At 33.7% G+C, this 25,405-nt stretch overlaps 2 protein-coding genes across 4 annotated transcripts in view; one reads left to right on the top strand and one right to left on the bottom strand.

The window, feature by feature from the left end:
- Window positions 1-1,558: 1,558 nt before the first annotated feature.
- Window positions 1,559-5,412, bottom strand: LOC133314464 (uncharacterized). Its single transcript, XM_061515946.1, has 9 exons — window positions 5,281-5,412; window positions 3,603-4,130; window positions 3,413-3,478; window positions 3,039-3,205; window positions 2,765-2,921; window positions 2,588-2,681; window positions 2,110-2,495; window positions 1,915-2,019; window positions 1,559-1,822 (listed from the first exon to the last, which is right to left on the bottom strand). Exons 1-9 carry the CDS (start codon window positions 5,410-5,412, stop codon window positions 1,559-1,561), a joined length of 1,899 nt encoding a protein of 632 aa, XP_061371930.1.
- A 6,023-nt stretch (window positions 5,413-11,435) lies between these two features.
- The window catches only part of LOC133314454 (protein SUPPRESSOR OF QUENCHING 1, chloroplastic), a 34,181-nt gene continuing 20,211 nt past the window's right edge, over window positions 11,436-25,405 (top strand). For all 3 annotated transcript variants that reach the window (XM_061515930.1, XM_061515932.1, XM_061515931.1), the window contains exons 1-20: window positions 11,436-11,833; window positions 12,585-12,685; window positions 12,766-12,822; window positions 12,910-13,004; window positions 13,326-13,425; window positions 14,329-14,387; window positions 14,539-14,663; window positions 14,986-15,118; window positions 17,366-17,453; window positions 17,597-17,675; window positions 18,040-18,100; window positions 18,661-18,736; window positions 18,816-18,926; window positions 19,247-19,342; window positions 19,608-19,730; window positions 22,023-22,220; window positions 22,973-23,077; window positions 23,210-23,274; window positions 23,663-23,756; window positions 23,944-24,101. In XM_061515930.1, coding sequence (XP_061371914.1) covers window positions 11,461-11,833; window positions 12,585-12,685; window positions 12,766-12,822; window positions 12,910-13,004; window positions 13,326-13,425; window positions 14,329-14,387; window positions 14,539-14,663; window positions 14,986-15,118; window positions 17,366-17,453; window positions 17,597-17,675; window positions 18,040-18,100; window positions 18,661-18,736; window positions 18,816-18,926; window positions 19,247-19,342; window positions 19,608-19,730; window positions 22,023-22,220; window positions 22,973-23,077; window positions 23,210-23,274; window positions 23,663-23,756; window positions 23,944-24,101 — 2,297 coding nt within the window. In that variant the 5' untranslated portion in view covers window positions 11,436-11,460. The remainder of the gene's footprint in view (window positions 11,834-12,584; window positions 12,686-12,765; window positions 12,823-12,909; window positions 13,005-13,325; window positions 13,426-14,328; window positions 14,388-14,538; window positions 14,664-14,985; window positions 15,119-17,365; window positions 17,454-17,596; window positions 17,676-18,039; window positions 18,101-18,660; window positions 18,737-18,815; window positions 18,927-19,246; window positions 19,343-19,607; window positions 19,731-22,022; window positions 22,221-22,972; window positions 23,078-23,209; window positions 23,275-23,662; window positions 23,757-23,943; window positions 24,102-25,405) is intronic.

Below are 25,405 nucleotides of genomic sequence, written 5' to 3'. Positions count from 1 at the left end.
ATATCTGTAGTAACTGCATAACAACGAACCCTAAAAAAATATAGAAAACTCATATTTTATTGACTATCCTATAAAACAATTTTAAGAATAAAAAAAGAGATATCATTGTCTCATTTTACATGAGGTAACTATCTTATGCTACTTTCACATAAAAAATTGTGCCACCACTTTTTCTTTTTTTCTTTTTCTAATGGGTGGTGAGCCCCACCATATCATGTGTCTATGATAGAAGATACTTATCTCCAACAACATGAGAGAAATAGAACCCGTAAAAAAATCAGAGCAAAGTCAAATACACCCTTAATTTTTTTTGAAATTTGGATTTATATAATATTATATATGTTTAAATTATTTTTTATTACATTTGTGAATTTCACAATTCAGTACAATTTACAATATAAGATACAAAAAAACTGGTAAAACGAGATACCTATTGTGATTCAATAAATTTAAGGAAAAAGTTCACCAATACTCATGTAATTTGCTTCAGAATCACCTATGTTCCTGTGTTTTTTTTTATCACATATGCCCCTATGCTTTGTAAAAAATAAAAAACCACAGGGACATATGTGATAAAAAATATACTATTTTACAAACCATAAGGACATATGATAAAAAAATCCACAAGAACATAAGTAATTCTGAAGCAAACGACAGAAACCTTGGTAAACTTTTCCATAAATTTAACAATGCTATTAAACTCGACTAAGTTATCAGAATACTCAGTTGTTGGGTAATTAATTCAATTAATGACTCACTAGTTGTGAATCCTTCCATGTTGAGGGTAGCCTGTACTAAAGTTAAAAAAAAAATCATAAAATATTTGATGATTATATAAAATTTATAACTTAAAAGTCACTTAAAAGCTGTTCATTAAAAAAAAAACACATTTCAATGATACAACTTTAAAAAGTTTCTCATAGGAGCATTTGATTATTTTTCTATATTTTATAAAAAAAATTTATTATAAGAACTTTTGTAAAATTTTATTATGCCCAACTTCTACTTTTAAAGAGAAGATAAATTAAAGAAAGCCCTCCCAAGGCAGAGTATAGTAGGAGAGCATGTGCAATTGTGCACAATCTAAATTATTTTCTGTACCAATATTTTGAAATTTCGTGAAATTTAATTAATAAATAGTTTTACACAAATTTGTGCAAGCAATATAATTTCTTTTACGTACACCAAAAAATCAATCTATATTTCTTTTTTGCGAATAAAACCAAATTCAAATTCTATATCTAATGCTTTTATGCCCAAAAAATGTTTAACACAGTATATCTAAGGTCTTTTCATGTTACTTTCTGAGACGAGTGGATCATGTTCAATGAATCCTTGATTTGAATATATTGTGAATCCTCTTAACTTAGAACCATTATGAGGAAATTATCTCATTAAGAAGTATCATCTAATAAAAATCTTCCTGTTGTATGGGAAGAAGAGGGGACTACGCTGGAAAGCAAAAGTCAAATACAAACACAGATAAAATGGTTCACCTGAGAAATTTGTGCATGGGATTATCTCCGAAATTTACTTAAACCTTATTTTATTTGCCGCCTCAATATTTTGCCTGAGGGTTTCCACTATCAGGTCCTCCAAGTGTTAAAACCAACCCTTGAAGGTCACTCCTGATTCTATTCTCCTCGGATACAATGGGAGTGCCCCGCATGATTGGAGATGGTGGAGTTAAATTATCCACATGTTGGGAAGCCCTTAAATAATCTCCATGATTTGAGCTCATAAATGATTGAGAGGGAATTGAACTACTTGTTAGACAACGATTTGGTTCCATACTGCCCCCCCTCGAGACAACTCCTGCTCCCTGCTGCATTTTGTTTGTTACTGAAACTGGTCACAGCACGTAAATTATAATAAAAATGTGACACATTATAGAAGCAAAGTTCAGAAGCTTACAGGTGCAAATAAGACTCGCCTGAAAACCCTTCCATTCACAGCTGCAGGCATGAGCAAACCTGAGCCAAAGGCTCCATCAACTCTCCCCCGAACTTCAGCACCAATCTTGTATTTTAAATCCAGAGTGAAAACAATGACCAATAAAGAAAAAATTGAGCAGAGTTAAATTCTAAAATTAGAAGGCAAAGGATTCACCACGTGTTGAATGGGTCCTCGCTCCGCAGCCTGGTGTTGAGCTCTTTTTCTATCCTCATGACTATGAAGACACCGTTCTCGTTTAGGTTGATATTCGAGGAAATGAAGACATTTTGGATTTCTTTGTGGGATATTCTTCAAAGCTCTTTTATTACTCGAGCCATTGTCATGTTGGCAATTGGTTGGAATTTGATTTATCTGTTTGAACTCAACATACTGCTGAGAATTCATAACAGAAGCATTTGCTTTTTGACCTGGGGTTGTTTGTTTATCGGATTTATACGGAGATGAATTCAGGGACAGTGAAAGAAAATGTTGTTCTTGTTCTGATTCAATATTCCACACCTTTGCTGCAGCAATTCTTCTCCTCTTCTGTCTGGAAGTACCTATTATAAATAGTTATTATTTTCAGTCAATCAAACCTTTTTGAGTCTCCATTTGCACTCAAAGGAATATTATATGATAAGTCTCAACCCACCTGAATCAAATTGATAAGCTGGCGCTTTTTCAGACATAACTTCATAAGCTCCTTTTCTGAATAATTTCATATTATTCCCCAGAAGTATAGTTTTCTGCTTCAAAACACACTATTACTTCTACTTTTGAAAAAACGATAGGTAAATAATGGCATAGGCAGCTACATGAATTTCTATACCGAGTTGGTATGTGCTCCTACTGGGATTATCTTCTTTTCTTGATTCCAATAAGTTCCAAAATCTTTGCACATGGAAATGTTGTAACGCTCATTTGTATGCTCTGCTCCAAGCTGCAACACTAACAATTCATTAAGAGGACTTTCATCTTCTCCACACCTGCTACCAGACAAATTATACATTCAGGCCGAAAATTTTATTAGCGCATAGAAATAAAAAAGAGATGAACATTGTAAAATTCGTTAGAAATACTTATATTGATTTATATGAACCTACCCGCCAAATATGGCAATATCCATGTCTGCAACAACAGCTGTATGAGAAAATCGCCCTTGTGGCTGTTGACCACATATATCAAGTTGAGTCCATGAACAAGTGCAGATATCAAAGCTCCAAATGTCATTATAGTAACGTTTATCTCCAACCCCTCCTATGATATAGACCTGCACATCATGGCGAGTTCATATACTAAATAAAAATGAAACACAAGAATCTGAGCATCTTAATTAGAAAATGATGGGGATCTATGTAATGAGTTACAAATTCAAGAATGACCTGACAAATTTAACTATTAAATAAATTTAAGAGTTCCATATAAATTTAATAATAAGCAAGTCCCGATAACAATGAATATGAATAATAGAACTTGCCTTTGTTCCAATATTCACTGCAGCATGTCCTGCCCTGACTTCTGGTGAAGAACCTTGAACTGTCAACTGTTATTAAAATGCCAAGAAAGGCATTATTAAATACTCTCTAGTTGAAAATATGATATTTTCCCTCTTCAACTTTCGGGGAAATTATTAGCAATATCTGAGAGAGAGGGAGAAAAGACCATACCCTAGACCAAGTCATTGTTGCCATATCAAGCATATCAACATTGCCAAGATACTTATCACCGGAGTCTCCGCCATACACAATAAGCTTGTTACCAATTGCAATGGTACTGTGACTATCCCTAGGGACAGGCAAATCACCTTTCACCTCAGGAGAAGTCCATCTCATGGTTCGAAGATCAAGAATATGCAAATCATTTAAGCAGTTTGCATCAGCTTCTCCACTACCACCAAAAATAACTAATCTTTCATCACCAACCAGTGTGGCAGTATGGCTTTCACGTGGAGAAGGAGGGGTCCCTTTACATTCAGGACGAACCCACTCTTTGGTAACAAGATCCAGAATATGAAGATGATTCACCTTCTTGAAGCCATTTGTGCCACCAAACACTATCATTTTATGCCCTACAAGAACAGCACTATGGCTATCTCTAGGACCTGGCTTTTCACCCGTGGTAGCAAGCTTGCTCCAAATCATTTTGTCAAGGTCCAAAGTGAGAACATCGCTAAAATGCAGTCCCCCACAACAGCCCTGAAATAGTAAACACAATATTTTATCTTAAAGATACATTCAAAGCTTCACAAACCAAGAATCACAATCAGTGAAGCAATTGTCCACAAGTTTGCAAGGCGATGTAATGAATGACAGGAGGAGTCTTACTTTCACATGTAGAATTGCAAGTCCATCAAAAGAAAGGAAATGAGAATTGTGTTCTTGCATTTTCTTAACTCTCCCTCACCTCACTGCAACCTCTCTGTTTTTCTTTTCAATTAAATTCAAGGTTCACTGGTCTTATGGACCAAAAAATGTCAAGAAACCCTTTCCCTTCTCAAAATATTTTTATCATTTAAAACAACTAATATGGAGTGAAATTATTCTGTTACTAACTCCAATAAAAGACACAACGGTTTTCATAATAGCTATCCGACTCAATCATCATGAGGAAACGACAAAAGCATGTAACATACTACAATCAGGGGAAAAAAATAAAATATATTCCTTTTATGATTAATTCTGCTTAACAAGGTTTTTGCAATATGAACTATTTATCAAGCGGCAAGAAACTGTTAATAAGCAATTAACTACGAGGTTCTCAAATTACCAGGACATGGAAGCAGATCTTCTTTTTAAGTGCAAGTTGTGTAACGCAGGGAGGGGTGAGCAAAAACGGAGGAGAAAAATGAAAATGAAAATGTAGATGTTACTATATTAAGAAATAAAAAACATGATGGTAACCCAAACACATCTTGTCCCACTTATAAGTACACTAAGAAAAATGAATTCACTTAATTGTCTCCAAGAAAAATACTCGATCAAATAGATTAGGATAAAACTAAAATTCAGAGAAGAAAGTCCTTTGGTTCTTAGCCATAGATAGCAATGACGCAGGGAACTTGAGAAAGAAGTACTGTACGCTTGCGAAATTAATAAGCACACTACAAGAACACAAATTCTCAGAGATGAGGACATAACATAACTATTTCAGGAAACACAGCTCCAAAGAATTACAACTTGTGGGAGCAGTGTCCGGACATCATTAATGATGACAACCCAATAACAAGTAGGTTCACAAAATATCTAGATGTGATTAAGAAAGTAACTAAAAATAATTAATTATATGGAACTAAAAACTTCTTTTTGCTTTATTTTACTTTTTCAATAGAAGGGATTTTACTCATACCCCAAAGACATACATAAGCCCCATGGAGAAGCAAGCAGAGTGTCCCCATCTTTCAGAAGGATTAAAACCCAAAACCTTTGGATACAGCCACATTGCTTTCTTCTTCTCAACTTCAGCTACTGAAGAACTCATCATTCTAATATGCTCTCTCCCTCTCTCTGTGGATGTGTGTATTTTCTCTCTGTCTGTGAGAGTAGGTGGGTGAGTCTAAACTTTAAAAGACTTCAAGTCTTAAACATTGACAAATATGACGAAACAGTACAGAACGAAGAGTCGTATGGGTAAGAGAAATTCAAATAGCACATCGACAAGCCTTGTATCAACGATCAATATCAATAGACATGAAAAGATGTCCAAATCACTGTGACAAGTGACAACCAACGGCAACTGATGGCTCTAATGAAAAGAACTTTTTTTTTTTTCTCTCCCTCCATCAGTTCTTATAAATGTTACATTGTAGGCTTTTTAAAAGGATATAATTTTTTTTTAATATCCCTCTTTTTTCATGATTTTCAAGAGGGGTTTGCATTGATCATTTCATATGATCATAAAAAGTTTTATACACACACAATATTTTATGGAACCTGTATGTTTTGAAAATAAAATAAAATTACGGCACGCAAAACGAATCTCTATAATATAACACAATCATTTTCCCTACAACATAACTCTTATAAAATTCTTTTAAAAAATGTTCAATTTAATTTTTGTATTAGAAAGTAATTTCTTATCAAATCAAATTTCTAGTACAAATATCAAATGAAACATTTTGAGAAATAATGAAAAATATATTTTGGAAAATAAAAAAGTATATCCGTAAAAAAAGGCCTTACCTTGTACTCTAATAATAATAATAACGAACAAGGACCTTCGTTAAAACAGCATATATTGTATAAAAAATTAATATTTATCATGTGATTAAATTATTTTTTATATATACAAAAAAATGTGTGAGACTTATATTTTTTTTTCTTTTTCTTCTCTTTATGTTATTCCACATAAGCTTTATATATTTTTATGTGTATATAAGAAGGGTAAATGATTTCTCCGGTCAATAGAAATAAGTTATCTCTGGTGAGCCCAAAACGATGTTGCTTTGAGACGAAAATCAAAGTATTTTTGCAATTATAATATATTGCAGAGTTACATTAGTCTTTGTCATCATAGTTTTTTAATCTTATAACCCCAAAACGACGTCATTTGAGCTCAATGGAGATAATTTTATCTCCAGTGACCGGAGAAATACTTTTCCCATATAAAAATATAGGGTTCGCTTTTTCTGTAGTTACTGCATATAAGTTATCTGCAGTAAGCCCAATACAACGTCGTTTTGAGACGGAAATCATGGTGTTTTGTAATTTTAATTTATTTCAAGGTTATAATAGTCTTTATATTTATAATTTTTTAAAATTTTAATAGCAAAACGACGTCGTTTTGGAAATAAATACAGATAATAGTCTTTATATTTCTGCATTAACTGCAGAAATTTTTTTTTCAAAAATATAATATAAGAAACATTCGTCCCATGTACCATAATATAAAGAGTAATAGTTTTCTTATGTAGTAAGAGATAATAATTATCTCCTACTGACTCTTTTTTTTTTTTTTGTAAGTTCCTACTGACTTCTTTGTATAATAAGTGAGGTTCACTTTCAAGGGAAGAGAAAGAAAAAATTAAAATGTGACTCATCTTGAATTTGTGTGTATAGGAGATAAATTTTTTTTTATTTAACATAAAAATAATAAATTCCTAATATAAATATAGTAGAAACAGATGACATATTAGAAACGTGTTGCCCTGCTTCGCTGGATAAGCTTGATGAACATTAACTATTGGTGAGGTGTAAAGTCATGGAATGTGACTCTACGGGAGAGGGAGAGGGAGAGGGAGAGGGAGAGAGAGTATATTTTAAAAGGTTTTGGTAATGGGTATTTTTAAGATACTGATTAAGGAATACTAAATGTTATTATTTAATGCTGTCTTTTATTACTTAAATATGATATATATTTCTTAAAGATATTAAATATTTTTATTTAATTCATAATTTTAGTTTCTTAACTGATATTTTAAATGTACTTTTAATAAAAATATTTTAAATCAGCTTCTTCTAAAATGTGTTTTTTTCTTGCTTTTCAGACTTTGTCTAACCAAAACAGATGTAGTTAGGGGGGAATGATTCATGAGGAAGATGTTTTGGGTTTGAGGTCCTTTGACACTTGATAAATGATGGCAGCAGTAGACAGTGGGGTGCTTTGTTTCGCGGGAATCCCTTATAATTTTGTGAATTGGGAATTTCTTTAGAATAAATACGAGATGCTTTATTTTAACTTCAAATAAGGTTTAGTGTTTTTTTTTCAATTTAAAATTTCCGCATTACATAAATAAACTCATCCTTTTCGGATTGCATGTTGTGTAAAAATGTAATTTGTTTGCAACTTTGCATAAATACATAGGATAAGTATTATGATTATTACGTGACAGTTATCAATAATCAAAGTAAAAGAGAGAAAACAAATAGACCGAGAGAAATTACATAAAAAGTGGTTGGTTTAATTATATAACCAGTGAATTGGAAAAATATTTGTCCTTGTAAAGAATAATTTTTAGGAGGGATTTAAATTCTAAATCCTAAATTCGTCCCGAATCAGATTAGTCGCGAAGCGATGAACCGATTGGAATATTTTCAAAAAAAATTGAACTCGGGCATCGACACAGTCGAGGTACTAGGTCACTGATCGGACCGGTGGGTCACTAGTCGGACCCCGATTGACTCGAATATATATAAATATATAAATATAAACATATATATTTAATTATATTTTTCATATCTAAAATGAGTTAATTAAACAAGGTTCACTAAATAAGCTCAAAAATTATCTAATCACATTTTTACAAGTTCATAAAGTGCAAATAAATGAAAATGCACGCTATTAGTATATCGATTTAAATTGCAACTCAGAATCCCATAAGCATATCTTTCAATGACATTCAAAAGGCCAGATGTTATGAATTTATACTTTTCAAATTCATCTACATTGAAATGACATATGTCACATTCTCTTAATTTTATTTTTTAAAATGAGTTCTATACTTTTTCTGACAAGATGAAATAATTTTAATTTTTTTTATAAAATTGCATGACCGAATCGGGTCACCGATTTTGATCGAGTTTGGTTAGATTTGACCGAGTCCGATGCATGACCGGTCCGATGTTTGATTCGAATCGGTCAAATGACCAATTCGTCGAATTTTGGATCGACCCGGCCGGATCGGGTCAGATTTCATAATACTTATTTTAGTTAAAATTATTATTTTATTTAAAATTTAAATTAAAAAATAATTTATTTTTTAATTATAATTTTTATCAAGTAATTATTTCTCTAACAATAAAATACAATAATTTTAACTAGACACAATTCTATATAAAAAAAACTAATTCCTTAGTTAGATATGGAGGAGAAGACAAAAGAAGGTATAGGGATCGGCTGCAATCAGAAAATAACTCCATAAAGTACAGTTTTTGCATCTGACAATTTTCATGAAAATCTCAGTTATGGTATTTATATTTGGAAAAATATATTCTCATGTTGTTATTGTAGAATGTTTTTCTTTCTTACACATATATCAATTTGTGTGTTGCTTTTTTTTTTCTTTTGTTATAAGTGAGTTTCACATATGATTATGTCTATAACATAAGATGACTTATTTCTTATTGCATGAAATTAATAAAAAAATTTAGATTTATGATAAAATTATGACTTATGAGTAATTTTATGATTGAAATTGCCTGGAGTTGTTAACCAAAATCCTATGAAGAAAGAGTTGCAGAGACAGACGTAGAATACACGCGACGCGACAAACACGGGAGCGTTTTCCGTTGAGAATGGCGGTAGGCAGCTAGTAGTGGCAACCCTAGGGAGGCTGAGACAGCATTGGTACTTGATACAGGTAACGTGACTCAGTCTTATTTTAGTAAGTTGAGCTAACCTTCCCAACCCGCCATTTTCGTCAATGCAAAAAACGATTACATTTTTCTACTATCAGGGTCGTTTGACAGAGGAAAAAATTGAAAAACAAAGCGCATCTGATTTTTTAAAGTACTTTTAATCGGTATTCAAAATTCTAATAGACGTAATTAATTTAATTTTAAATTTGCATTTTTCTATCCAATATATCTTTTATGAGAAAAGTATTCTTTCACTCATAGTCACTATAGACAAAGTTAATTTCAATGAGCTGAAAATAACATTATTTTAAATTATAAAATTAAAAAATTATAATGATAAAAATTAATATAATCTTGCAATATATTAGAATTACAAAAATACCTTAATTTTCATTCTAAAATGACGTCTTTTTAAACTCACCAGAGTTAATTTATTTCTATTGATCAGAGAAATTCTTTATCCATCTTTTAAATAGGTTAAATCCTGAGATTTTGTTAAGCGGTCGATAAACTAACAATTATTGGTCCATTCAAGTGGCGTAGCCACGTAGTGCATAAATGGGGCTTGGGCCCTGCTGAATTTTTTAAAAATTATTATTCATTTAATAGCCTATTGTTTTGATATATGTTTAGGCTATTTGTAACGTTAAATGTGATATATAATGAGAATTTTTGATATATAACGTTAAATAGTGAGAATTTTTAAAAGAATACGTTAGATGTATTAGGCTATTTGCTTTGATATATAATAGTTGTCTATTGTTTATTTAAATTTTTAATATTATGTGATATTATTTAGTAAATAATTTAGATAAATATATTAGAATTCATGATAATTTTTTTTTCTAAAAGTTTTGATAATTTGATGTGTCAAATTTTTTGGTTCCAGCTGAAATGAAATCTTGGCTCCGCCATTGGTCCATTCGGTATATATATATAAACAATTCCGTATACTTTTGCATGAAAAATATTTATTTTATTTTACAAGAAAAAATTATTTTTTCCAATTGATCCAGTAGATGAATGGAATCTACAAAAAGGTGAGAAGATAAAAAAAGAAGAAGAAGATGGAACCCACCTTGAAATTGTACGTGGAGAAAGAAAGAAAAATCTCATATAAAATAAAAAAACTAATTTTTTTAGTACATAACTAATTCCCTTTTTACATACACACATTTTGTTAATAGAAATTCTGGTTTATGTCACCTAATAATATCTTTGTTATGCTTCCAAAATGTTGTAGGTCAATGTTCCAAATAGAATTAAGACTACGTGGATTATCCTATTTAACTTTTGGCTTGGTATTGATGAATTTATTATGTTTTGAAATACTTCTGCCAGTCATTAAATCTATGGTGACTCATCATATATACGGGAGTGTATTGGTTTTAAGGCGTGACATAAGTCTCAGTGAGAACTTACCGTTATTTAATGTTTATTTGAATGAAGATATATTGTGATGTTGACATTTTAACATGTTAGGCACATAGACGCGCATCAAATGTACTTGTCAACTGAGTTTATGTATTTACTTTTTGTAAAATGTTTTTTTTAAGTCAGAGTTATATCATTATTTAAAAATCACTTTTACGTATTTTTTTCACAAAACTTCAAAAAAATATTATTTTAACTAATTTTTAGACATTTTTTTTATAATTTATATCCAAATACATATATAAAGTGAAAAACACATTTATTTTGAAAATAAATAACTTTTTAATTTTTATCTTTTTTTATAATCTTCTAAAAAATTCTTATTAATGCGTCTAGCCATCAAATCTATCTAACACACGTTTTTAGACGGGTGATTGTATATTACCACAATTTAAATAAAAAAAGTTACCTCTGATTAAGCGTTACACTTCTTTGTCTAATAACAACTACCAAGCACTCCACAGTCCATCCTACAAAGTGATATATTTATATCATAGAGTATTAGAGTGAATCTGGTGAGACGAAAATTAGAAAATGCGCTAGACTTAATGTATTAAGCTACAAAGTGATATATTTATCCATTATATTTAGGCTCGTGTCCTTGTCAAACTGCATTTGCATTAAGCAGCTACAGGATCAACTGCAGAAGCACCAAGGAATATTAAAAAATATTTAAAAAAAAAAAAAAAAGATGTTTGGTCACGAAGTGGATAAGGTATCCTCGAAAATAATATATATGAATAAAATCTCCCCGCCATTCGCAAACGGAATCAGTTGAGTGAAGTAATAGCAGCACGGCATGATGGCCTTTGAAACAAGTCACTCTTGTCTATCCCGCGCAACTACCACAACCCACTTCTTCTTATCCTCCAATATCAAATCACTGAAACCTATTTCGCTTCCATCCAGATTCTTCCATTGCCGATCGAAACGCCTCGTTTTGACGCCGAGATTTGTGGTGAAAGCTTGCGCGGTGAAGGTTGAAGAGAACAATGTGTCCTCAAAATCACGAGAAGGTGGAGGAGAGTGGGGGAAGGTTTCTGCAGTGTTGTTTGACATGGATGGTGTTCTCTGCAACAGCGAAGAGCCTTCTAGAAGAGCTGCCGTTGATGTGTTCGCCGAGATGGGCGTCCAAGTCACCGTCGACGATTTCGTGCCATTCATGGGAACCGGTACTTATCTACGTCTCTGATTTTTGTTTTCTGTGGTTTTTTTAAACTCCTTTGTTCAATCTCTACCGTGATTTATGAATATGCTTTTGTGTTTTCCGCTAACATTTGTGCTCTCTGAGTAAGAATAGTTGCCATAACTGCTCCTCTATTTTCTCATTTGGATTTCTGTTTGATTATTCGAAACTTCATACATGTTGAGCTACGCTTTTGCTGGAATTAAAACATGAGCTTAATTTTGAGTCTAAATAAACTCTACTCTTTAAAGTCGTTTGTAAACCTAATGGTTATCATAATGATGTGGCAACAATGGTAGTGCATAATCACACGTCGATCAAAACTAAATCCAGGTATTAATCTGTCACAGCCAAAGGTTTGAATGGCAGGATAACAATGGGCTTTGAGCACCACATCTCTGAAGCAAAATCTTTTGTTTCAATTTAGCTTTAGGGTTAGAATGTTTGTTATACCAAACAATTGAATGTGGTAGCATTATTTCCTTTCTTAAACCAGATAAAAAGAAAGTAATTCCTCAAATCTCTTTTTCTATTTTACTTCCAAACCTGTGCAGTGGGTGTAGTGTAACATGAAGTAAAGAATGTGTCCACTTGTCTTTGTACTAATCTTGTCTAACTTCATTCTTTGTTTGCTTTGATCTAGTTATATTATTTGGCAGACACCATTTGTTTTATTCTGTTGCTTACTTGATTATTAAGCTTTTATATTATTCGTTGTTTCCTTTTAAACATGAAAGGAGAAGCAAACTTTTTGGGAGGTGTTGCTTCTGTTAAGGGAGTTAAAGGATTTGACCCTGAAGCTGCAAAAAAGAGGTTCTTTGAAATATATTTGGATAAGGTAAATGATTTTTACTTCACTTGATGCTACTTTTTGTTTCTTTAACTCTATATTGCCTAAAGTGTTGTCACTTATCTCAGTATGCAAAACCAGATTCAGGAATAGGATTTCCAGGTGCCATCGAACTCATTTCTCAGGTATGTAACACTGATCATGTTTAACATGATTTGATTTCCTTGCTGATTCATCAAGAGACTAAGAAAGGACATGCCACCATATAACAGTGTAAAAGCAAAGGGCTTAAAGTGGCTGTTGCATCTAGTGCTGATCGTATAAAGGTTGATGCAAATCTAGCTGCTGCTGGTTTGCCATTGTCAATGTAAGCTAACATTGAGTGATTTGTTGAATGTGCATGGAGATATTGACATTTTAATATTTCTGATAATATGCAGTATACGTTGTTGATATTTTTTATTTGAAATTTTTACTTAATCTCTTCAATTAGTTATAACCACACTGACGCATTAAACCATAATAATCCTAGATGAACTGCATATTTTATGCTAAGCTGTAGTATGTTTAATTTAAATGAAATACAAACAGCAAACATTCTCTCTTACATTTCATGTCTGACTTCATCAGCTTGATTTCAATTGTAAACTGCACGGTATCAAGATTGTTATTGTATTTGTTCTATCAGGTTCGATGCGATTGTGTCTGCCGATGCTTTTGAGAATTTGAAACCTGCTCCTGATATTTTCTTAGCTGCATCGAGAATATTGAATGTGCCCCCCAGTGAGGTATATCCTACTAGATTGAGCTTGTCATTAGAGGCCTAAGTTGTATTTTTTTTGGGTGATTGACTTTTTAGAGTGGCGGTGTTTAATTGTTGTTAGTTATTAGGATGACAAGAATATGTAAATAATAATTGACAAGCATGAACCTAGAAGAATACTGGTTTGGTACTTCAATTTTAGGTAATAAACTTCTTGAATGTTTGCTAAGTTGTCTTGAATTTCTTTCATGGATGACAACCTAAAACAGTGGCGGAGCCAGGATTGGGGTTTTATTTGGGGCTGAGGAGCATCATATCAGGAATTTTTTTTCTCTGTTCTCTCTGTTTCCCTTCCCACATGCATCTCTTTGTGTTTTCCTCTGTTCTGAAACTGACCCATATCAGGAAAACCTTTCATCGTTCAAAGCTAACGCCTTTTCTTGTGTTGAGCAGTTTTCTGCACCCAAAGAAACCCCAACAATCGCTTTCACATATGACCCAATAAAAAAAGGAGCCTCTGCTCCCATATTTCAGCCCCAAAAAGATGCCTCCTCCGTCATTGCAATCTCAGCTTTGTCCATTGCTAGAGAATGAGGAGATCCACTTTTTGGGGGGCGGCCGCCCACACTAGCCCTCCCCTGGCTCCGCCCTTGGCCTAAAATCATTTCTGCGATTCTAAATGGGACTATGAAAATGCTTGAGGAGTTACTTAGTGGATAGATTGTGAGTTTATTTTCTCTAAAGTAATGAATATTTGCATCCATTAAATTTTGTGAGTTTATTTTCTCTTAAGTAGTGAATATTTGCATCCATTAAATTTTGACGCAAAGCTTAGATCAATATATATCAAGTTTGATATCCTTATGTAAAAGGATAGTTGTATTTTCTCTTAAACACCAAAAAGTAATCTCCTTGTACGTTTTCCCAGTGTATTGTTATAGAAGACGCATTAGCTGGAGTGCAAGCTGCCAAAGCTGCACAAATGAGGTAAGTATTCTGTATTTTCCATGTTAAAAAAGAGGGATTTATAATGGTTGCTTGAACCAGCCTATTCTTAGACTACAAAATCACGATTTGTTTATGTACTTTTGAATATAGACGTGAAAAATATTTACGTTGTCATTTTCATTGTTTACAGATGCATAGCTGTAAGGACCACATTAGCAGATGAGGTTTTAGAGTCTGCTGGCCCAATGCTTATCCGAGATGACATAGGAAGTGTTTCACTGGATGATATTCTCAGTGGTGGCTCTGTTGGATATAGTATGTAGCCTTGGGAGTTAGTTGTAAATCTATCGTTTTCCTTTAATTTTTTATTGTCTTTGATGTAGAATGGTAAAGCTACATTTGTTCTATAATTTAAGAACTCTGAGAAATGGGTGCTCCATGTATTACAAATCCTTCTCCTCTATTGTGAAATGCACACTTTCGTACTGCATGGATTATTGTATATTATAAAGTTGTTTCTTTTATTAAAGCATAGCTTTTAGTCGGGATAGTTATTTTTCTGACAATTGTTCTTGGATAATGCTCAAGAGTGTAGATATTATGTTGCATGAGGTCTTATCTAAACATGCCATTGCAGATAAGAGGATGCAGGGCTCTGAAACTCTAAATAACTCTGTGCAATCTTCATCTGCTGTGCTTTCTGGAAAAACAGATGATGGAGTTGGAAAGATTACAAGTGGTACGGATGAGGGAATTTTCTCAATTGGCGGGTAAGACTGTTTTATGTTGTATACTTCATTTTTTAATCTATCTTCTGAAATCTAAATATTTCCTTCTAAAAAAAGGTTTGTTAGATAAGAAGTCTTAGCATCATTGGCATTGCTTTTGACCAACTATTGTGGTTTAGATGATGCATAGATAACTATTACTTTAATATCCAGGCTTAGATTGTATAGTTTCAATACTAATTCTACTTACTTTTTTGAGGGTTTGTATTTTTTGTGGTCCTCAATTCTTTTAGATTGTTATGTTAAAACTTGTTAACCATAATGGGAAAGCATCGTCAATAATGTGGCCACATTTGATGCACAATTAGAAATTTCATTCCCCTTCTTTTATTTACTAATTTTTTGTTATCATTTTATTTTATTTTTTCAAACAATAAAAAGCCCTGAAATATAATTATGTCGGGACTCTCGAGAGGTAAAAGGCTCGATTTGTAGTCAAGGGGTACACACAGACCTATGGCATTAATTACAAAGGAACATTTGCTCCAGTGGCCAAAATGAATATTGTAAAAGTCCTATTGCCCTTGCTACTCACTTTAATTTGGATTTAAAACAATTTGATGTGAAAAATGCCTTTCTCAATGACGAATTAGAAGAGGAAGTTTATACGAAAATCCCACTGGGATTTGACTCTACAAATGGAGATTATAAAGTTTGTAGATTAAAAAAGGCGTTGTATTGCTTGAAGCAATGTACACATGCTTGGTTTGGAATGTTTACCAAGGTTATGGTTTCATTGGGACATAAGCAAAGTTAAGGAGATCACAAACTTTTCTTTAAACATTCCTAGGCAGGTAAGCTCACAATTGTTATAGTCTATGTTGATGACATTATTGTAACAGGGAATTAGATAGTTGAGAAACGTACTTTGCAAGAGAGATTGACTGCTGAATTTAAAGTTAAAGATCTAGGGAAACTGAGATATTTTCTTGGCATAGAGGTTGTTCATTCGAAGCAGGGGAACACTATTTGTCAATGAAAGTGTGTTCTTGATCTCCTAAAAGAAGCAGGAAAACTTAGGTGTAAACCTTCCAGTACTCCGATTGAGCAGAATCATAAACTAGGAAGTGCAAATGAGAACCCTCCAATTGACAGAGGATATTATCAACGAATGATGGGAAGATTGATATATTTGGCTTATACTTGACCTGATCTAGCTTACGCAGTTAACATTGTTAGCCAGTTCATGCATGACACAAGGGAAAAACACCTGCAAGCCATGGACAAGATTCTCTAGTATCTAAAAGCCACACCAGGCAAAAGGCTATTATTTTGGAGAGGGGGAAGCCTATCCTTAGAAGTTTATGCAGATGCCAATTATGTTGGGTCAGTGACTGATCGACGGTCTATCTCGGGCTTTTGTATGCTTCTCTGTGGAAACCTAGTAACATGGAGAAGTAAAAAGCAAAATATGGTTGCTAGATCAAGTGTAGAAGCAGAATTTCGAGTCATGTCCCAATGTATTTGTGAATTATTATAATTGGAAATCATTCTGGATGATCTCAATGTGAGATGTGAAAGATCTATAAAGTTAATATGTGATAATAAGTCAACCATCTGTATAGCCGACAATACGGTCCAACACGATCAAACCAAACATGTTGGGATTGACCGTCACTTCATCAAAGAGAAACTAGATAGTTAACTGATCACTACTCCATATATTCTTTCTGGTCGTCAACCTAATGTCTTGAGGGGGAGTGTTGTAAATATTGGAATTATCTTTTGTAAAGAACCAATTCAACCCAAAAGCTTAATTTGATGGGTAAGGCTACATTAGTGGTTTAATATTTCTCTAACACGCCCCCTCACATGAGAGCCCATTGAGCTTGAAGGGTGGATGATGCATCAGGCTCAGCTTACCTGTGCTAGGAAAGTCCACAATAATTAATTATTTTTATTAAGAGAATAGGAGCGTTGAGGATTGAACTCGTGACCACTTGGTCATGGAGGCTCTGATACCATGGAAAGAACCAATTCAACCTAAAAGTTTAAGCTGATGGGTGAGGCTACATTAATGGTTTAATATTTCCCCAACTCTTTAAATTATCTCTAGTTAATATTGTAATTATTTGTTTCCTCATGTTTTTAGTATTTTGGTTTATTTCTTTAAGCCCATTAGTCTCTATATATTGTAACCTTTTGTTTGTGTTCTTTACTATAGCAATAATATTCACTTTTTTTTTCAAGTTTTACTATTATGAGGATGCAGAAATGATTTATGAGCAGGTTGCAGGGTTCTCGGCGAGATATACTGAGATTTGGAAGTCTGGGCATTGCTATGTCTTGCCTTGTCTTCACCTTAAGTAACTGGAAGGTACAATGATATTGACAAAAATATGATGCTAAGTATATATTATACATATTCATGTTGAATCTTAAATCATAAGTTTTTAATCTTTCTTGAGGGACAATTAATTTAGAAGTCAATCATGTGTAACTGGCTAACTGCTATACTAGGCAATGCAATATGCTTCCCCTAAAGCAGTTTGGAATCTGTTGTTTGGTGTTACCCAGCCACCTTTGGAACAGAAAGAAGGTAATGAACTATTGATTTGCCATGAAGTCTTTTATGTATTTTTGCCATTTCATCTAGTTTCCTATCTTATGGCCATTGATGGCGCTATGTTAGATAAGGTTAAAGATCTCATCTCTCCACTAGTTCCCAAATTTTAACTTTGGACCATAAAGTGAAAGAAGCTTTATGGTCATGTCAAAGACACATTCAGCCTGAGAACTTAAGCTTCTAGGTAGGACAGGTGAAACCTTTCATGTTATAATTAGTGTGCATAAGTTAAATCTGGTCAACTATACTGGTATTCACCTTTTTAGTATTTTTTCTCCATTTGTTTTGAGACAAACCACAAGATGAAGAGTCAGAGTTGTTGCTTTTTTTTCCTCAGGTAACTCAAGATATGATAGGGTCCAGCAATTTGTGAATTACATATCTGATCTGGAAAGCAGGTATTAGTGCTATATAGATTTCTTTATAACCATTTTCTCATGATTTTAGCCCAATACGCATATTTTATAATATTTAATTGTTCTATCAATATTATCCAATATAAAGCATGTATGTTCGTTATTTTGTGTGTGTAGAATTGTAAGTATTACCTCCTCCTTTAGAAAAAGAAGCATAGATTGAACGTTGAATGTTGGTATATCCATGAGCAACTGAAGCTTGTAAACAAGTTGTAATTGTTGTTTTAATGAACCAATTATTCCAAAAGCTTAAGCTGTTGGGTGTAAGAGCACTTTAGCCTCTTATATCTAACCTAATACAAGAGCCCTTTTAACTTTAAGTGTAGACAATTTTCTGACCCGCTCTACTTTGTGCTGAAATTTAACTTTTATTTAAAGAATGAAGATAACAAAGATCGAGTTCTAATCCTCGTGGTTGTAGAGCCTCAGATACCATGTCATTTACAACCAATCCCAAAAGTTTAAATTGTTGGATGAGAGCACATGAATCATTAAATGTCAAATTGTTATTAATATATTATAATTTCTTTTCATTGTTCAAGGGGAAATGCTCAAATTGTTCCAGAATTTCCGTCTAAACTTGATTGGCTGAATACAGCTCCTCTTCAGTTTCACAGGGTACTTTTATTCAGTTTGAATTATAATCTGATGAAAAGATCTGCGATAACTAATTAGGTTCTGAATCTATCTTTGGCAGGATCTGAAAGGAAAAGTTGTTCTGCTGGATTTCTGGACTTATTGTTGTATAAACTGTATGCATGTGTTGCCGGACCTAGATGCTTTGGAGAAAAAATACAAAGATATGCCGGTAATTTCTTATCATCAATTTCACATGCCTAAATATTTTGGATATCAAATTTAGCTTGGTGTATGGCTCTGCTATATAAAATTGTCATACCAATTAAAAAGTACTTTATGATATGAGCTTCAATTTTTCTACATTTTTCTTGTATGAAAAGTAATTTAGTGGTCCCATTAACGTTTGACATAAAAAAAGGGGTTTGTAACCCTCATCCCCCTCCCCCCCCCCCCTCCAAAATAAAATAAAATAAAATAATAATAATAAAATAAAAAATAAAAATAAAAAGGGTTAATGGGTATTATTTGATGTATGCTTTGTTTGTCCAGTTTATAGTTGTGGGTGTTCATTCTGCAAAATTTGATAATGAGAAAGATTCTGAAGCCATTCGCAATGCAGTTCTACGCTATGGCATCACTCACCCGGTAAGCTGGAGTTGGAATTCAAATAATATTTAGTGATTTTTTCTTTTTCTGGAATATTTAACATTGGTAATATATTGTCAACTTTCACCTGTTCAGTTTACGAAGAACCTTTACTTTTTTGGTCCGATGGTTTATACTGCTGGCATTTTATTTGTCTTATTGAGTTCTTTGCTTTGATGTTTAATTTTTCTAAATGATTTAGGGCTATTGAACACTTGCTTAATAAAGCCTGCTTCGTCAGATCTTTCTTTTGCCTCCTTTGTAGGTTGTCAATGATGGAGACATGTACCTTTGGCATAAGTTGGGCATAAATTCATGGCCAACATTTGCTATCATTGGCCCCAATGGTAAGCTCCTTGCACAACTTGCAGGAGAAGGTCGCAAGAAGGTACTGATGACAACCTCTAGTCTCTTCTGCATGTATTTTATTTTAAATTTTGGAGTTATATTTTTAAATAATGCAAGATAATTATAGGATTATATGCATCACATGTTATGCAAACTCTGGCATTTACATTGCCTTTATTAGGTGACTGTGGGTGTGGGTATTAGTGATTTAGTGTAAATGAAAGGAAAATTGCAACATAAGCATATGAAAAATAATTTTATTTGTCCTAGAAATGAGCTGTGTAGGGCCTACAAAACCCCTTTTGTGACTGATGATTTTGGGCACAAGAAACCGTCTCATCGACAGACGGAAATACCACCTGTTGAACAGAGGGTCTTGTTTAGGTGCCTGTAACTATCTATTGCACAGCCACATATGGTTATTGCAGTTGAGTAATTCTACAGAGTCAGAAAAATTCAGCCAGAATTTGTCAAGATTCAACGGTGGTTTTACTTGATAAGTCAATGTGGTTGGGACCACCCTTTCATCCAAGAGTCGATAACAATGTGAACTCATTTTGATGAAAATTTTAGCAAGAAAATTCTGGCTATACAGTATTTTCGGTGCGATTTGCAGTCAACAGTCAATACAGATGTTGAGATATATAGTCCCACATTGTCCCAAGAGAATATAAGACCATAAGCTTCATCTGGCTTCATAGCATAGCGTATGCGCTGAAGAAAACCATCTTGCAATTTATCATTCAAATAGTCCACATCAACTTTCAATGGTCCATCTGCCCTAAAAGTCTCAAAGCCTTGCCCATATTCAGCTCCAATAGCCTCCTGCACGAAAAGCTCATTGGGTGTAAATGGTATCAGAGCCTCACCGTCCCCCACTTTAAAGTGGAATTAAAACAAAAAGCACAAAAAGGTAAACCAAAAATTGGGCCTGTGCATAATCCACGCTTCAAGCCCAAAGGGCTCTTGTGTGAGGGGGCGTGTTGAGATATATAGTCCCATATTGGTTGTATGAGCAACTAATGTAGAGTTTATAAGGCTTTGGGCATTCCCACCCCTTGAGCTAGCTTTTGGAATGGTGTATCCCAAGGTTCTTTACAACAGAAATAAGAAAAAATTGCGTTCAAAGCTTCCTACATGGCATAAAAGATACGCTTTGGAAAATATTTTGAAACCCACCCCATTTTAGTAATTAAATTCAAAATTTATTCAACAGCGTGAAAAAGCCGTCCTATAATGTAGCTCTTGCCTTTGGGCCTAGAATTTCTATTCCAACATGCCTGCCTTACCAAATAGCTTAATGGATTGGAATGTCGGCCTAATGTTTTAAATAAAGTTTGACGAAGCAGTGCATCTTTCTTTTGCTGCGTATTCCTTCCCACTTTCATTCTTAGGTCATGAAGATAACAGGATTAAACCATATTTATGTGCTTTATGGTATACAAATTTGATCTATCAAATTAAATTTTTTTTATTCTTCTTAGGATGTATTATGAATAGATAGTAATAAACATGTTTACACTTTTTTTTTTTGGTATTTTTATTGTAAATATTAGAATTATTTTATTATTATTTTGTAATAGTTAGTATTTGGGCTAAGCCCAATGTCAACAGAATTAATATCAGCTCAGGAATAAAAGAAGTAGTGTATTCAGTACTTACCAGCGGTTCAGACGATTGTAGTTGCTGGCGGGGCAGTGTGGGTTGTTTCTTCCTTTGGTAAAATAGTTCAGGTGTCTCAGCTTTGTGTACTTTCTGTCGATCAATTGGAGGCATGTCACAAGAGGAATCAGATGATCCTCATTGCCCTCCACTTTTTTTTTAGTGGAATTTCTTTCTTAGCACAGGTAGGTTGGCCTATGCATTGTCCATCCTTCAAGCCTAGTGAGCTCTCGTGTGAGGGGGCGTGTTAGAGATATATAAAAACTATTAATGTAGCCTCACCCAACAGCTTAAGCTTTTGGGTTGAATTGGTGTATCAGAGCCTCGTGTCCCGGGTTCGATCCTCGCCGCCCCCCATTTTCTGTGTGGAATTTCTTAGCACAGGTAAGTTGGGTCTGATGCATCATCCACCTTTCAAGTTCAATGAGTTTTCTTGTGAGGGAGCGTGTTAGAGTATAATATAAACCATTAAAGAAGCCCTCATCTACTAACTTAAGCTTTTGAGTTGAATTGGTTCTTTACAATTTTTATAGCCATTGATCTTAAAATTTGATTTTTGAGTAGTGTCCAATTACGTCTATTGATACTTGTAGCCATTGTTGTTATAGCTATTGATTTTCTTACAATGTAGTGATTAAAACAAGTCTTTCATTGTTCGTGTTTTGGAAAGGATCTTGAAGATTTTGTGGAGGCAGCACTTCTGTTTTATGGAAAGCAGAGCATGTTGGACAATACACCAATTACATTGACTTTGGAAAAAGATAATGATCCTCGCCTATTGACATCTCCATTGAAGTTTCCTGGAAAGCTAGCAATTGATGTCCTCAATAACAGGCTTTTTATTTCTGACAGCAACCACAACCGCATAGTGAGTGCTGTCTCTGTCTCTCTCCATGACCACATGGTGCATATGTGTACAAGTTTTACCTGGTATGAAAATGAAGTAATTATGCTATGAACTCACTCGGTTTGCATCTCATATGAACTATCTGGAACAATATTTAACACCACTTATTATGGATGATAGTTGTCAGGTTTCTAGAAGTACCCTGCTGTGGTCATTTCCCCAAGTTCCCTTGAGCAGTTATGCAAAATATTTTTGAGACAGTTACTACTTAAATTTTACTCATATATAAGATGAATCATGAATATCATTTGAAGGCACCACATGTAATTGCTTTAGAATTGTGAAAAAAGACTTTCCAGTTTTCCACTAATGTATAATGGAACAGGAACCCAGGAACAATTATTTAATACACAAAATATTCTTATCCAAATTCAATCATAAAGATGAGTCCCTAAAATAAATTATGACTTCATAAATCCTAATCCAAAATATGAAATAATATCCTAATTGAATTATATATACGATATTCCAATGACCAAACAACTACCCCCAAAATTCCAAAATTACTGATAATGAAACCCTGAAATCCCAAATAACACAAATTAAACTCTAAACCCTAAATTACCATACATTATAGTTTTAAATCCCAAATCCCCTCACTTCCTTCTGACATGCATGTAGCTCTAAAATTTCCTTTCCTTTTGATTTTGCAAGTAAGTTGCATTTGTTTACTAAAATTATCAGTAAGCCATCTGGCCATGTTTGGTATTTAGGTGGTTACCGACCTTGATGGGAATTTTATTGTACAAATTGGTAGCAGTGGGGAGGAAGGTTTGCAGGATGGTTCCTTTGATGATGCCACCTTTAACCGCCCTCAGGTACAAAATAAAGTAGATCATGTTTGAGCTTCTAGTGTACTTAGTTCTTGCTTAATTCTGGCATTTCATCAATATGAGAATTGCAATGACTTTAATACATGTCATATTTTTTTGTTGTTCATGTTTCTCTAGGGCCTTGCTTATAATGCAAAGAAAAATATCCTATATGTTGCAGACACCGAAAACCATGCTTTGAGGTACATGATAACTTCAGAATATCAGTAGCCTAATTTTAATTTTTATATCTTTGTGATAGCTTCTGTGCTTAATAAATATTTTAATGGTAAATTTAATCATAGAAAACAGTTGAGAGACTCTTGCTTTGTGAACTATAATCCATATCTGCTTCAAAATATCAAAATTTCTGATCAGCACATAATTTGATTTTTAGAAAGTTTAAGAATATTTTCTTATTCGATTTGATACAAACAGAACTTTGGTGCAGTACCCATATTGAATATGAGTCAAGCTGTTCTACATATGAGCAATGGATCAATTTATTAATTTAGATAACAGTTACAACTTGCTGTTCGATATCTTGAATGAAACAATTTCTTACTGTTGGGTGTAACACTGCTTTAATAGGGAAATTGATTTTGTTAATGAAAGAGTGCGTACTCTTGCTGGAAATGGGACCAAGGGCTCTGATTATATTGGAGGAGGAAATGGAGACGCTCAGGTAACAAAGTTGTTAGGAAATTTTGAAGATGAGTGGCATTTGCAATGATATATAGCTAAGAATCTGTGATGGACTGCAAAGTTAGACTCAAGATTTTAAATTATCGTCTTTTAATTATTATATATGATTCTGTTAGGCTCCTTAATGGACCACAAAGTTAGATTCCTCAATTTCACCCTTTTCCCAGCTGCTCAATTCCCCTTGGGATGTCTGCTTTCATCCATTAAAAGAAAAAATTTATATTGCCATGGCTGGCCAACATCAAATTTGGGAGCACAATTTATTGGATGCAGTTACAAGAGCATTTAGTGGTGATGGCTATGAGAGAAATTTAAATGGATCAAGGTATCATATCAAATGAAGATACCCCCACCTGATGTCAAATTGTATTTACATTTCAGTTGTTCTTCTGTGGATTCTATTCTAATAACCTTTGATTACCATGATGTTCAAAATATATGATACTATTTTACAGTCATTATGCAAATCTCTGTGCTATATTAATACTAATATGATTTGATATCAAAATTGTAATATTCAAAATCGATCTTTCCTCATCCCATCGTATCTTGGTGCTTCTATACTTACCCGCAAACATTGATTTGATGCTTTTCTATGTGATTATTTGATCTTTCCTATCATTATTCATTATTTTATAATTGTTTTGCACTGGCCGGATGGCCGTGCCAAGCCAGCCCATATGGCTGCCCGGCAAGGCCACCGTCACTTAGGACATGGAGCACATAACTCTATTATACACGTGTCCCCTCATACCTCCCACGCACACATGACCTTTTACAAGTCAAGGGTCACGCAGCCTCACGCCTAGTGGGGCTCACATGGCTGGAAATGGTTATGGCATCACTCTTTGCGCATTTGCAGGGAGTTTCCAATGCCTTTAAAGGGACCTTTGTCATCTCATTGAGGGATCTTCTCCATTACTCACCTTTGCTGTTACTTTGCTGAAATCACTCCCTAAGCCATAACTGTAGCTCAAATTCATCTCCCCCCCTTCACCCTCAGCTAGCCTGAGGTCAGTACGATGACTCCTAAAAACTTTGGTCTATGTCATTGCCTCTCTTGTCTCCATCAGATCAATGTACTTAACCCTTATGGGAAACAGATCCATACCTTCATTCTCCGATCAGTTCAATAATGTTTGGAATGAATCAACTGAGATTGTGTCATGGTTATCTATGCTGACAATGGCATAATTTATTTGCTCTAGATATTCATTTTTTTTTTGTCGTCAAATTAATCTATGGGGATGTTGATGTCATTTCCTTGAAGCACTTTCAATCACTTGGGAGTTGAAACTATCGTTCTAAGAAATGGTTGTTGCCAATCTTAAATATGACAGTGAGTGATGCAAACTAAATTGTTCTAATTCAGTTTTTTTTTTTTTTATTTGAATTTATGTCTGAAGGGTTAGTTTGGTGTGGCCTTAAAAATTGAGGTGAAAACTTTGGGGATAAGCTTTATACAAAGAATTGTATGAAAAGGTCATCCCTAAAAATTTCACCCTAAATTTGGCCAATTTAAGGGGATACAAAACTGGTGAAAGATTCAGGAATGATCTTTGAAAGAAAAATTGGATGAAAAACTCATCCCTGAATTTTTCATTACCCTTTTTTAAGGGGATATACCAA

This window comes from Gastrolobium bilobum, unplaced genomic scaffold (genome assembly GCF_033153095.1).
Source record: "Gastrolobium bilobum isolate Gb01-03AN ecotype WA unplaced genomic scaffold, APGP_CSIRO_Gbil_v1 utg1951, whole genome shotgun sequence".
In the NCBI taxonomy this organism is placed as follows: domain Eukaryota; kingdom Viridiplantae; phylum Streptophyta; class Magnoliopsida; order Fabales; family Fabaceae; genus Gastrolobium; species Gastrolobium bilobum.
This window is presented reverse-complemented; position numbering and strand designations above follow the sequence as displayed.